The sequence below is a fragment of the Chlorocebus sabaeus genome, chromosome 9 (genome assembly GCF_047675955.1).
Source record: "Chlorocebus sabaeus isolate Y175 chromosome 9, mChlSab1.0.hap1, whole genome shotgun sequence".
Classification (NCBI taxonomy): domain Eukaryota; kingdom Metazoa; phylum Chordata; class Mammalia; order Primates; family Cercopithecidae; genus Chlorocebus; species Chlorocebus sabaeus.
Genome location: NC_132912.1, coordinates 92,496,883 through 92,510,476, shown reverse-complemented (window position 1 = coordinate 92,510,476; position 13,594 = coordinate 92,496,883). Strand labels below are relative to the sequence as shown.

The 13,594-nt window shown below is 37.5% G+C and overlaps 2 protein-coding genes across 11 annotated transcripts in view; one reads left to right on the top strand and one right to left on the bottom strand.

The window, feature by feature from the left end:
- The window catches only part of KIF20B (kinesin family member 20B), a 69,489-nt gene extending 66,518 nt beyond the window's left edge, over positions 1 to 2,971 (bottom strand). For 2 of the 3 annotated variants that reach the window (XM_007963514.3, XM_007963516.3), the window contains exon 1: positions 2,782 to 2,971. The gene's annotated coding sequence lies outside the window, so the exon portion shown is untranslated. Of the gene's footprint in view, positions 1 to 2,744 lie in introns of all 3 variants that reach the window. The other variant, XM_007963515.3, reaches the window with a different exon arrangement.
- Positions 2,972 to 2,997: 26 nt separating this feature from the next.
- Positions 2,998 to 13,594, top strand: part of PANK1 (pantothenate kinase 1) — a 119,115-nt gene continuing 108,518 nt past the window's right edge. The window contains exons 1-4 of one of the 8 annotated variants that reach the window (XM_038009249.2): positions 3,120 to 3,361; positions 4,798 to 4,925; positions 8,240 to 8,295; positions 10,154 to 12,161. In XM_038009249.2, the coding sequence (XP_037865177.1) occupies positions 12,113 to 12,161 (49 nt within the window). In that variant the 5' untranslated portion in view covers positions 3,120 to 3,361; positions 4,798 to 4,925; positions 8,240 to 8,295; positions 10,154 to 12,112. The other 7 variants (XM_038009250.2, XM_038009248.2, XM_038009251.2 and 4 more) reach the window with 7 other exon arrangements.

Here is a 13,594-nt window from a genome sequence, read left to right as displayed (position 1 = left end):
GTTTTAAGTTAAACAGGAATAATGCATCAGTAAACTATTACAATTGAATTAAACATGAAATCACTAAACTAAAAGGTAAACTTAAGGATAACCTTACTAAAAAATACTAACATTCTAATATTTACTGAGAATCCACTAGATGTACAATACCAGAGAGAGGGGGAGGACTCTGAGCTGTTTTTTGACAAGATTATAAAATATCCAGATCAGTGACTCCCAAACTAAGGTCCCTAGCTCAAGAAAGTAGTAACGAGCAAAACCCACAGGTATTATACAAAATGAACCAAAGATGGCCCTTGCATGATGGCCTTAAATTGTATACTTCTTCACAGCTGGTAGGGATCTTAGCTCAAACGCCCACTGGATCAAAGACCATAAATGTTTAAAATAAAAATTAAAAAGCCTATGGCTGGGAGCAGAGGCTCACGCCTGTAATCCCAGCACTTTGGGAGGCCAAGGCGGGTGGATCACAAGGTCAGGAGATCGAGACCATCCTGGCCAACATGGTGAAACCCCATCTCTACTAAAAATACAAAAAAATAGCCGGGTGTGGTGGTGTGCGCCTGAAGTCCCAGCTACTAACGAGGGTGAGGCAGGAGAATCACTTGAACCCAGAAGGTAAAGGTTGCAGTGAGCCAAGATCGTGCCACTGCACTCCAGCCTGACAACAGAGCAAGACTCTGTCTCAAAAAAAAAAAAAAAAAAAAAAAAGCCTGCTGGGGTGCCAAACTCAAATTCTGAAGCATCCATTTACTTTCAATATGGCCCAAAATAAGCATATTTTTAGCCATTTAGAGCCTGCCAGGTTTGAACACCCCATGAAACTGCACCCAACATTTGCCAGACACATAAAACCTGGGATTATCAAGACCCCCAAGCTGCTGCCGCCCTTGAGAGTTCTATGATCCAGAGACTCTCCACTGTGCAACATCACTTAGACATGTAAGCCCCTCTATGATTCTTTCCTCCCCACTCCCCATCCCCCTTGCCCTCTTTCCCCTCTGGACGGTGGCCCCTCACCCTGGTCTAGAAAACGTCCCATACTGAGAGGGATTTCCTTTGCCTACAATTCTGTCAAAGTCCTTGTTTATTCCTGTCACCTTGTTGACAATCTTTTTCCTTGATCAGGCTGAAATTCCTAAACGTATCACAAGAACGTGACTGGATTTTTTTCCCCTAAATTGCAAAAGGACTAAGGAAAGCACCGATCTAGATCATGGGGAAGGGGGTGCAGAGCGGGGAGCATTTGCAAAATGTTCAAGTACCGGCTTGACATTTCAAAACACAGAGTTCATGGAAATGCCCAGAAAACTAAAAAACATCTGTGGTTTCAAATAATAACTTTTGGTTTAAAGAAAAGTGTTGATAAATCTTTTAAACTGTTGAATTAAAAAGAATATTCCTGTGTACGAAAAGCAGTCATAATGAAGTATTTGTTCATATGCTCATTTTTCAATGAACAAACTACTTTCTAGCATTTCTAAAAGTGTTGAGATGTAACTTCTTGCAATTCTATATGACTACTACTTATACATGGCCTACCCAACTAAACTGGAAACTTCTTGATGGCAAGAACCTTATCTTATACCACTCTGTAGCCCCTACAACAAATTCAGTGACTTATGTAGTGATAAAGACTCTCTGACTAACGACTTAAAATAATGGTTATAAAGAAAAAACCCTTCTCCCCTCCCCCCCCAAAAAAAAATCGGTCCTAATCTGTAATACTATATTTCGTAACAGCAGGCTTCAAGACCTCATTTTTCATTTCAAAAGGCTGCTCTGACTGGAAAACTGCATCTTTATTTATCTTCTCTCCAATAAGAATTCGCAATTGGAGACTTTAGTGAAAAATAGTAGAATCTGTTACTGAATGAGGTTTCTGAATGTGGTCTACAACACACAGCCTCAAAAAGTCTTCACAACTAACTGATGAGTATTTTACGTTATTTTACAATTTAAAATCTGGAGTCTTGGACATGTAATAAAACACATACACTGTTACACTACCTAACCCATAAGGCATGAACTTGTGTAAACTAGTACTTTAGCAAAAAATATTAGAGAATTGTGCCAGACAGGCATCACTGAACCAGGAAGCGAATCGAGATGGAGAAAGCCTTCTAAACTGGGGAATAACAGCAGTCACTGTGCCACGAACTCTTCAGCCTGGCACTGCAAAACCCTAGAAGGGCAAGCCCCAAGCACCAGTAGGAGTAGTCTGGAAATAAGTGCACAGAGGCCACCACACGGCTCCCCCCGCAAAAAGGCCGTGTTACCTACCTGCCGAGCAAACTGCTCACCTCAGAGCTTCAGAAAACTAGCTGTGGCAAAAGAGGCCTGTTTCTCAACAACAGAAGCAACAACAATAATAATATTAATGACTGCAAACATTTAGTAACTACTGTGTGCCAGCACTAACAACTTTACACATTACCATTTAATCTTCACAAAAGCCGAAAGAACTCGATACTTTATTGCCGCCTTTTAACCGATAAGAAAACTAAGATACAGAGAGATTAAATGAATTGTCTTGCGTCACTCAACTAATAAGCAGTGGAGGCGAGATTTAAACCCTAACCGAAATAGTATGACTCAATGCTCGCTGCGTACCCGGTGTTCCCATCGCTCCGCAACCCAGTTCCTGACAGTAACCTCCACGGCGGTACGAGCACTGTCGGAACATGTCCACATTACCAAAGCCGTTTCCCCACCTTAGGCCCCATATATATGCAGTCACCCACCTCCTTCCCTACACCTTCCTCCGGGTCACCTTCTCACCTGCAAACGTCGCCTGGTTAGCCGGACCCGCGAGAAGCACTGCGATGTTAGCGTTTTCAAATTCAAACAATGGCGGCCAGGGCACCGCAGAGAACGCTGGGAGTGGGTGGGGCGTCCAGAGCTCCGCCAGGGAGCGCTGCCGGCTCGCGCTGCGGACTTTCTAGTGGCTCCCGGAAGAAGCTCTCCAACGTGGGGGCGGGTCTTGAAACGCGGGCAGCCAAAGAGCGGAAGCAGGCGTGGGAAGCCCGGGTGCCGACGGTCTCGTTTACCAACCAAGTCGGCTAGTCGGGCACTAATAGTGCGCTTCCTCGCGGCTGTGGTGAGTCCCACGCTGTTGACTGTGACACCGATCTCCGATTCTGTCCTCGAGGCAATAAAGATGTGGCGAAGGCCCGAGGTGAGGCTGCTGCCACTGCACTTAGTCCTGCGACTCCCCAAGGACTGGCCGAGGAATGGCGGGCTAGCCACTTCCCAGTCCTGTCCCTACGGGATCTGAAAAGACTCGGCATCCCGGGATCCGGAGGGTCACTTCCCTCGCTGCATCCCCATTGTGCAACTGCCAGTCTCAAAATTGATGTAGGTAAGCTTATGAATGTTAAAACTAATGAATGCAAGATGCTAAAACAAAGCATTAACTGAAAGGTTGTCGGGGAAGAGGATGTTAGTATCTCAAAGAATAACCCTACAGATCATGTATTATAAAGGGAAAATAGAATTTTACACTGAAGAGATTTATTAGACATACCTTAACCAAGTGAAGATACTTAGCATCACTAATAGCACCTGATACTATTTGTACTAGAAATGTTTGACATGAATCTAATCATGAGGAAACAATCAGAAAAAAACAATGTAGAACATTCTACAAGACAACAGGCCTAGGCTGCTCTTCAGAAGTGTCAGTGTCATGACAGGAAAAAGAAAAAAACGAAGTGGAGAATTGCTTTAGTCGAGAGTCAAAAGAAACCAAATGAAATCTGTGAATCTTGGTTGGTTCATAGATTTAAAAAAAACAAAACAAAACAAAACTGTGAAATACATTTGTGGACAATTGGGGAAATTTAAATATGAACTACATATTAGATGAATCAGTTTTAAATTGGTTGCATGTGAGAATGAATTTGTGGTTAAGTAGAAGAATGCCTTTGTTTTTGGAAGGCGCTGGCGTTTGCTAAAGTAATTAGCAAAGTGTCACAGTGTTTGCATCTTACCTTCAAAAGATATGGCAAAAAAATAAAACAGAGAAAGCAAATGTAGCAAAATATTAGTAATTGGTGACTCTAGGTGAAGGTATAATGGTGTACATCGTACTAGTCTTACAACTTTCTGAAATAATTGAGATTTTCTAAAATAAAAAGAGGAGAGGGAAAAAGGAATAAAATTCTGATCTTTACCATGGCCTCCCAGGTCCTGCACAATCAGGTGTGGGCCAACCTCACTGCCCACTAACTGTACAGTAAGGTGATCTGCTCTGGATACCTCAAACACAACTTCTTTCCAGCGTGTATGAACCTTTGCATGGGTTATTCCCTCTACCTGAATTCTCTCTTCGCCATTCAATACGTGGCACTTCCCTTTATCCTTTAGATTACATCTAAAATAGTACCTTCTTAAAGAAGACTTTCCTGACTACTGTATCTCAAGTGAGCACTCTTTTTTTATTTGCAGGTTCAATTTCATTTTTATAATTTTTACAACTAGCAATTGTTGTTTTTCCCCTGCCCCTTAAAATGTAATTCTGTGAGTAGAAGAACTGTGTTTTGTTTGGTCACTAATGTATCCTCAATGACTCTCTAACACAAGCAAATCAATATTTGTTGAACAATGAATGAAGGCTTATGTGACTGGGTAGAGACATGGGGAGGAGTCGGGGGAGTGAATCTGGAGGCATGGGCCGAGGCCAGACCCTGTAAGTCTTAGCCAAGTTACTGACTTGAGTATTATGAAATGCTTACTGGGTAACCGGTTTTAAGCATGGGCATGGTACAATCCAATGTGCATCTATCTTTTGAAAAGGTTAATCTCCTGGAGAAACTAGAGGCAGCCAAGGAGGATGCTGTTGCAAGAGACTCCAGGAAAAGATAATGATAATGTGGACTTGGAAGATGGCAGAGGAGTTGCAGAAAAGTGACCAGATTTTAGAGGTATTTTTTCCTACGTTTTTCATTTCAGCACCAGCTGCTGGGTTTTTCCCTTAGGGAGATGCAGAGCCAGCTTGATTGGGAAGTGCTTAAGATTTAGTACCCTTTCCAAAGAATTCCATCTGTGCCCTTAAAGTGAATATTAACATAAAATGAAAAATTTGGTAAGTTAAGTTACATCAAAGTGATTTTCTGCCCTGGCCACAGTCTCTACTGTTAGTAATAGCTAACTTCCTTTATGCCTGGTAGTATTCTTAGCACTTTATACTCATTTAATCCTAAGAGTAACTCTGTAAGGCAATTTGTTGTTAACTCCTATTAATAGAAGAGGAAACTGAGGCGTGGAGCTAGTAAGGAAAGAGTAAAGCTATCTACTAAATAGAAGTGTTGAAGATTAAATCAGGTAATAGTGTAAAGTATTCATAAAAGTATCTGGCACATGTTAAATAATAACTTGTTTCAATTTATATAACAAACAGTGAGACTGGAATTTGAATCTGGGTGATCTGGTTTTAGAGTCCATGCATTCTTTCTCCTCCCAAAGTTTGGATCCAACACCCCTGGAATTCTCTTAAGAAAATACTAAGTGCTTAACTCCTACTGCAAAGCCATTTCTAGAAGCAAGACTGAAGCAACTCACTTTTCAATCCCAAAATAATACTTTTGAGGATGTATTAATTACAAAGGTTTAAATAACAAGTTCAACAAAAATTTATCAGTCACCCACTAAGTGGCAGATTTCTCTACCCTTGAGAGGCCCTTAACAGGCCTTCTTCTAAAGCAGCCCTTCTCAACCTGGGATTTCAAGAGACAATTAATCCCTAAGCCTTTAGGCACCCATTATATATAATGTATTAACTTCTTTCGTATACATCTAGAATGGCACTGGTTCTACACCATCCTGAAAATAATTTTTTTATCTCCTGTGGTTCATATGGGGAAATCCATATGCAAAGTATTTCAAAACATGACAAATGCTGTAATAGAAATGAACAAGGACTAATGGGAGCAGAGTGAGCATAGCTTAAAAGTAATGCTGTGAAGTCAGACTTGAGATTGAGTACAAGCCCAGCCACTCATAGGGCTCATAAAATTGTTGTGAGGATTAAAATAGCATATGTAAGTTATTTAGTATAATCCTGGCACATAGTAGGTTTCATAATGGTAGTAAGGTAGTAATATTTATTAAATCTGTTTATGAAGTCATTAGAATGCAAACTCATTATTATCTTGGTCCTCTATAGCCCCCACATCTAAAACCGTACCTTGCACAAAACAAGTACTCAATAAATACTTTTTGATGTAATAAGGGACATCTACTAGGGAAGATTTCTTAATGTAGCATGTAGGCTGAAGAAAGTGATTGGGATTTGCCAGTGAATTGTAGGAGGAGGCCATTTCAGGCCATGGAAAGCTATGAGACAATGATAAAAAGAACAAGAGTTCACAAAAGATTCCAGAAACTAAATACCTACTTCAGCATGACTGTGAACATTAGCTGAAGTGGGTAATGGCAGGAGATAAGAAAAGTAGGCAGAGGCTAGATCATAAAGGGCCCTGTATGACATGCTAAAGAAGAGCTAGAATTATATTCTCTAAGGCCTAGGTTTTGCTCAGCAGAGGTATGGAAGGAAAAGTGTAGGAAGAGAAGAAACAAGAAGGATTGAGTCTTAGTCTATAATACCAGAATCTTACAAAGTGCAAATCAAGAAATGAGACAACAGGATGTAGAAGTTTAAGCATATCATTTCAGTGTGCAAAGGTAACTAGTACAGGAAAAAATATATGTAACTATCTAGAGCTAAGTGCTTGTCTGTAGGAAGTACATAGATATCTATAATTGATACATGAAGAAATAACGTTAGGAGGAGCGTATCATTTAAAGATATAGTAGTTAGTATAGTAATTGCCAGAAATACTAAAAACAAATTATAAGAATAGTTGCCCCTGGAAAGCAGGCCTGGAGATGTGAAAGGGTGAGATTTTTTTATTATAAGATCTTTTTGAATTTGTAATAAACATTTTTTAAAATTTAATGTGTCCTAGCTGGACTTGGTGGCTCATGCCTGTAATCCCAATGTTTTGGGAGGCTGAAGTAGTAAGATTGCTTGAGCCCAGGAGTTCAAGACCAGCCTGGAAAACATGGCGAAGCCAAAAGTACATGTTTCTACCAAAAGTACAAAAATTAGCCAGATGTAGTGGTGTCCTCCTGTAGTCCCAGCTACTTCGGAGGCTGAGGTGGGAGGATGGTTTGAGCCTGGGAGGCAAAGGTTGCAGTAAGCCAACATCATACCATTGCACTGCACCCTGGCAACATAGCCAGAGCCTGTCCCCCCCCACCCCCCAAAAAAAAAAAAAAAAAAAAGAAAATTTAATGTGTGAGAAAAAAAGAAGCATTTCTTTGTTAATCATTCACTATGTATCAGGCTATGAGATCCCATTACCTCCTTAGTGAAGGAATCTGTAAGCTGTGGTGGTGATTTTTCTTCAGAGTCAACTTGACTAGCTTTGGTCTCAGGAAAAACGCAGTTAAAAAGAAAAACAAAAGGTTAGCTGTAAAACAGCCTCAAACAGGTCCTGTAGGAGTTATTCCAGAAGAAGGCATTGTTATCATAGAAGATAGTTTGAAGTATGTTGTTGCCCCTGAAAACCTTCCAGTAGAACAAAATGTGAATGTGGAAGACAGTGATATTGATGATCCTAACCCTCTGTAGGGATAGGCCAATGTATGTACATCTTAGTTTTTAACAAAAAAGTTTTAAAAGTAAAAAAAATTTTAAAAATTTAAAATTAAAAAAAGTTGATAAAATAAGAATATAAGGGAGGAAAATATTTTATCCAGCTGTACAGTGTGTTTGTGTTTTAAACTAAGTGTGATTACAGAGTCAGAAAGTTAAAAGAAATGTAAGCATTTATAGGAGTAAAATTATATATTGTATATAACATTATATATTATATATAACATGTAAATTATATATAACATATATAATATATAACATATAATATGTTGTGTTATATATGTTGTATATTATATATAACAGTATGTGTTATATATAATATATATTATATAATATAAATTATATAATACATAATGTGTATTATATAAAATATTTATATTATATATTATATATTTGTATATTATATAATCTATAATAAAATATATATTATATAAATAATATGTAATATATAATATATAAACACAATATATTATATAAAATTATATAATATATATTACATATGATATATTTTTATATAACATAGTCTTAATATTATACATTTCTCGTATTTACTAGAATTTTTTTCTTTCCAACTTGTAGGCTCAAGGGGTACATGTGCATGCAGGTTTCTTACATGAGTAAATTGCATATCACAGGTATTGTACAGATAATTTTTGTCACCCAGGTATTCCACATAATACCCAATTATTTACTAGAATTGAAACATTTCTGAATTATACTAGCCGTTAATGAAAAAGAGTCAAATTCTGGAAAATATTTGAGGAGATTTATTATGAGCTAAGTATGAGTGACCAAAGCCTGGGGCACAGTCTCAGGAGGTCCTGAGAACATGTGCCCAAGGTGGTTGGGTTACAACTTGATTTTATACATTTTAGAGGGGCAGAAGTTAACAGGTAGACTATCAATACATGTAAGATGTCCATTGGTTCAGTCTGAAAAGGGAGAACAACTCGAATTGGCGGTGGGCGGTGCAGGGAGACTTCCAGGTCATAGGTGGATTCAAACGGTTTCTAATTAGCAATAGGTTGAAAGAGCTAAATTATTATCTAAAGACCTGGAATCAGTGGAAAGGAATGTCTGTGTTAAAATAAGGGGTTGTGGAGACCAAGGTTCTTGTTAAGCAGATAAAGCCTCCAAGTAGCAGGCTTCAGAGAGAGTAGATGGCAAATATCTCTTATCAGACCTGAAAAGGTATTATGTAAGACCTTTAGTTAGTCTCTTCTGGATCAGGAAAAGATCTAGAAAAGAAAAAGGGTTATCTATAGGATCCTTATCCCCACAAGAGACAGCTTTGCAGAGCCATTTCAAAATATGTCAAAGAAATATATTTTGGGGTAAAATACTTCAGTTTCTTTCAGGGCCTGCTGTCATGTGATGCTATACTGGAATCAGGTTAGAATTTGGTATCTTATTGCTACACAGAGTCTGTTTTGCCAGTGTTAAGATCTCTGTTTTATTGTTAACGCTGATCACTTGTGCCTGAATTCCAAAAGGAGGAGGGTACAATGAGGTATGCCCAACCACCACCCTTCCCATCAAGGCCTGAACTAGTTTTTCAGGTTTAATTTGGAATGCCCTTGGCCAACAGAGGGGTCCATTCAGTCAGTTGGGGGGTTTAGAATTTTGTCTTACAGAACTGTGCTTTTACTCATTTTTATAACAGTCCAGCCAAAAGGACTGCTGTTACACCCAGTAGAAAAAGAAAGACTTAGGAGTGAATCAGTAAACTTCAGGCATTTGTAACAGTTCATATTAGATATATGAAGAAGATCTAAATATGGAGAAGATGAGAATGAGGAAGAAAAGCTGGCCTTCCAGTAGGAACTTATAAAAGAGTCCATGAAATAAGGCTCAAACCACAGAAGCTTAAAAGTCATTAAAAATGCTAATGAATTCTTTCTGAATTCTAAATTAAAAGAACATTTTATTAGAATGTATAAAATGTGTTTTAATTCTGAACTTGATTAACAATTCTGAGTCACAGTTGGGATGTACAATTTTCAGAACAGTTTAGAAACAAGCAAACAAAAAGCCTTTTAAATGAGTGGATATTTAGGGAATACTTGTGGGAGTGTTTGGGACATTTGCAGTGAGCTCTTTCATTTTTCCTGATTGCTCATTGTGAAGCAGTAAGTAACAGGCAGTAAGTACCAAACACATCATTTGGTACAAAAAGAAAAATCTGTATTCAATAACTATAAATTTAGGAACTCTAACCTCTTGCCACAGCATCTCCATGTTATTCAGCATTGGGGCTCAACTACTGACTGTGTCAGTCAAATAAGAGTATCAGGTTCCTGTGCTAAAACTATTCTAGCTCAAATCATCTTGGCAGACAATACCAGAAAAACAAACATTTTTCTGTCTGTTAAAGTGACCAAATATTAGGAGACTAAATATAAGCGGAAAAGACAAGTAATAGCTGCATAACCTTGAGCAAGATACTAACTGAGCCTCAGTCTTTTCATCATTAAAATGATATTTTTAATGCAGGTCTACAGTCTCTACTCTGCAATTCCAAAACAGGACAAAAAACAAAAACACTGTGAAACCCAAAAGTGTTTTTGTAAGTTTGGCACCAGGATTATATGCCCAAAAAAAACCTACTGTGAACAAATATGAAGCCTCTATTGTCTGAGCACTTGTATCCGTAAGTCACACATGCCTCTATTTGCTGACATTTTCTGACTTGGGGATTAATTCCATGGAAAATGTCGAAAAGAGCTAAAGATATACCTACGGGTAACAGTGAGAAGAAGAAAAGGAAGCATCTGTCTTTATCAATATCTCAGAAAGTGGAGTTATTGCAGAAACTTGATGTTCCTATGTTTGTGAGGTGTCTTACTGAAGAATATGGTATGGGAACCACCACGATATATGACTTAAAGAAACAGACAAGGTGTTGAAATTTTATAGTGACAGCGATAACCGGGAACTAATGAAAATTAGAAAAATAACGCATAGAGCCAAAAATGAAGACCTTGACCCTGTGTTGAGTGAATGTATTCGACAACAAAGAAGTAAAGATATACCACTGACTGGTTTGTTGGTCATGAAACAAGCTAGAATATACCATGAAGAACTGAATGTTGAAGGAGAGTGAATATTCAGAAGGCTGGCTGCAGAAATTTAAAAAGTGTCATGGAATCAAGTATCTTAAAATCTTGGTGAAAAAGCTTCTCCTGATGATGAAGCTACTGAAAATTACATTGATGAATTTGCTAAGATAATCTCTCATGAAAATCTTAGCCCTGAACAGATTTACAATGCTGATGAAACAGCTCTGTACTGGTGCCGTGTTCCTAGAAAAACCTCAACAATGGCTAACAAAAGAGCAACAACAGATGTCAAAGATAACAAGCAAAAGTTAACTGTTCTTGGGTGTGCTAATGCTGCAGGCACACACAAGATAAAATTGGCAGTGATCGGAAATAGCCTATATCCAAGGTGTTTAAAAGGTGTGCATAATTTACCTGTACATTATTATGCACACAAGAAAGCATCAGTAATGGAAAATCTTTTCCAACTGGTTTGATAAGCACTTTGTGCCAGCAGCATGAGCTCATTGCAAACTGGACCAGAAGACAATTGCAAAATTTTATTGTTTCTAGATAACGGTTCTGCATATCCCCCTCCTGCACATCTTGTGAAGAGCAATGCTTTTGGCATTGACTTTTCCCCCAGTGTGATGTCTGTAATACAGCCTTGTGACCAAGGAATTCTACACTCTGTGAAGAGCAAGTATAAACACTTTTTTTTTTTAAAGTATGCTTGCTTCAGTTAACAGAGGCCTGAAAATCCAGGACTTCCTTAAAGAATTTAGTCTTAAGGATGCCATCTACACAGTTGCTAATGCTTGGAATGATGTTAATAAGTCAACATTAACAAATGGTTGGCACAGACTTTGGGCTACAATGATGTTTGAAAATGACCTAGCTGATGAAGATTTTGAAGGATTTCATGACTCTAATGAGAAGACAATGGTAGCATAACTCATTACCTTTGCCAAAAGTTTATCAGCCAAAAGTGTAAATAAGTTAGAAGAAGCTGACATTGAAGAAATGGTTAATATTGATAATGATGAACCCATAGTGCACCCTAAGAGTGATGGGGAAATTGCTGAGATGATGTTAAATGCAGATCAATATGAAGGTGGTAGTAGTCATGATGATGACATTATGCATTTGGGTGAAAAAAATTTCCATAGATCATATGGTGAAAATGTGTGACTGATTAATTGCTGGCCTTGAACGATGTACATTTATCAGTGAGCAAGAGCTGATGACAATTTAGTCAATTAAAGAGAAACTGCTTAGATAGAAACCAGTGTTAAGGAGGCAGGTGAAACTGGGAAAAGTATTTAATAAAGCTCTCTGTGGTAATGCCGCTTCATCTCTTGACAATCCTGTTTCTGGCTCATCAGATGTCCAGCTCCAACCTGGTTTCATAGACATGGTAATACTGGAACAACCTCTTCTCCAAGATTCTCAGGCAGTCAGAGGTAATGAACATTCATTGCACATATATGTGATATGGGTTAGTTTTCATCAGTGTAAGTTTTAAATTTTACTTAAAATTTCTTTACAAATAAGCTTTTTCACAAGTGACAAAACACATTAAAAGCTTATAGTATGTGTGGTCTATATTTATCTTCCTATTTCATATACCAATAAACTTATTTATGTAAAAATGTTATTTACCAATAAATTTACAAATATATTTTTGTAAATAAATTGTAATATTACTTATGGTTTTGTTTCACTTAGTGTGAATTTTCATACATTTATTTGCAGAAATAGTAAGATTAATGTGTTTCCTTACATAGTACTATCCTGTACCCATTTGGAATGTTACAAAATATATGCAATTTATGTACTGTATTCGAAAGGATTCCAATTTCTTCCTGAATTCCAAAAACCTCTCATTTCCAAAACACATCCAGTCCCCAGAGTTTTAGATAAGAGATTATGGATCTATGATTCTTTTTTGTTGTGAATGATCTAGTGAAGTGATCAATGTAAAATGTCTGGCACAAAGTAAATACTCATTAAGTGTAGTTGCTATTATTAATATTCCATTACTCTACTTTTAAAATGTAAGACAAGCTTTTTCTGGCATTGAAGTTAGGAAGTTGACATAGCATAGGTAATAATAAACATTCTTCAAGTTTTATTACTCTAAGAGATGCTTTGGCAGTGTGATGCTGATAAAGTGTATTAGAGTATCTCCTAAATCTTCATCCAAGAATGGAAACATTTTGCAAGTCAGAGGATAGAAAATGTTACGCTACATCAAGTTAAATTGCATGTTGATAAAATATAAACACATCTAGTTAGCCCTTATTAATCAAAGAAATATAATATTTTTATCTGATGCTAACTATCCTCTCACCTCCCTGTGCCACAAACACCACACAAACAATAATTTAATCTCCCTTGTGAGCAAAGATTGATTTTTTAACCCTGTTTGTATAATTTCAGCTACTATTGTAAGACCTTGACATAGCTGAATACATAAAATTGGTGTTCTGTTTTGTAAAGAAAGCTGTTATTATAAGCCTGATGAATGTGAATTGATACCTGTAGCCTGGTCTTCTTTGTTTTGTTTTATTTTTTGTAATGTTTGTTCATTTAAAATATAAGATGTGTTGCTTTTCTCTCACTATAAAAGGCATACATCATTCTTGTAGAAAACTTGGAAAATATAATTTATAAAGAAGAAAATAAACTCATCCCTAATGTGATAGCCAATGATATAATCACTCTTAACATTTGTTTACTTACAAAGCTATCTGTTGTATTAAACTGTAAGCCTTATGGGGGCAGAAACCATGTCCATTCATTCCTGTTCTCCACCCTGTCCTTGCCATCTTACTGTAGTAGGCATGTAACACATTTAAAGAAAACACACACTCATACACTTAGGGACCAAACT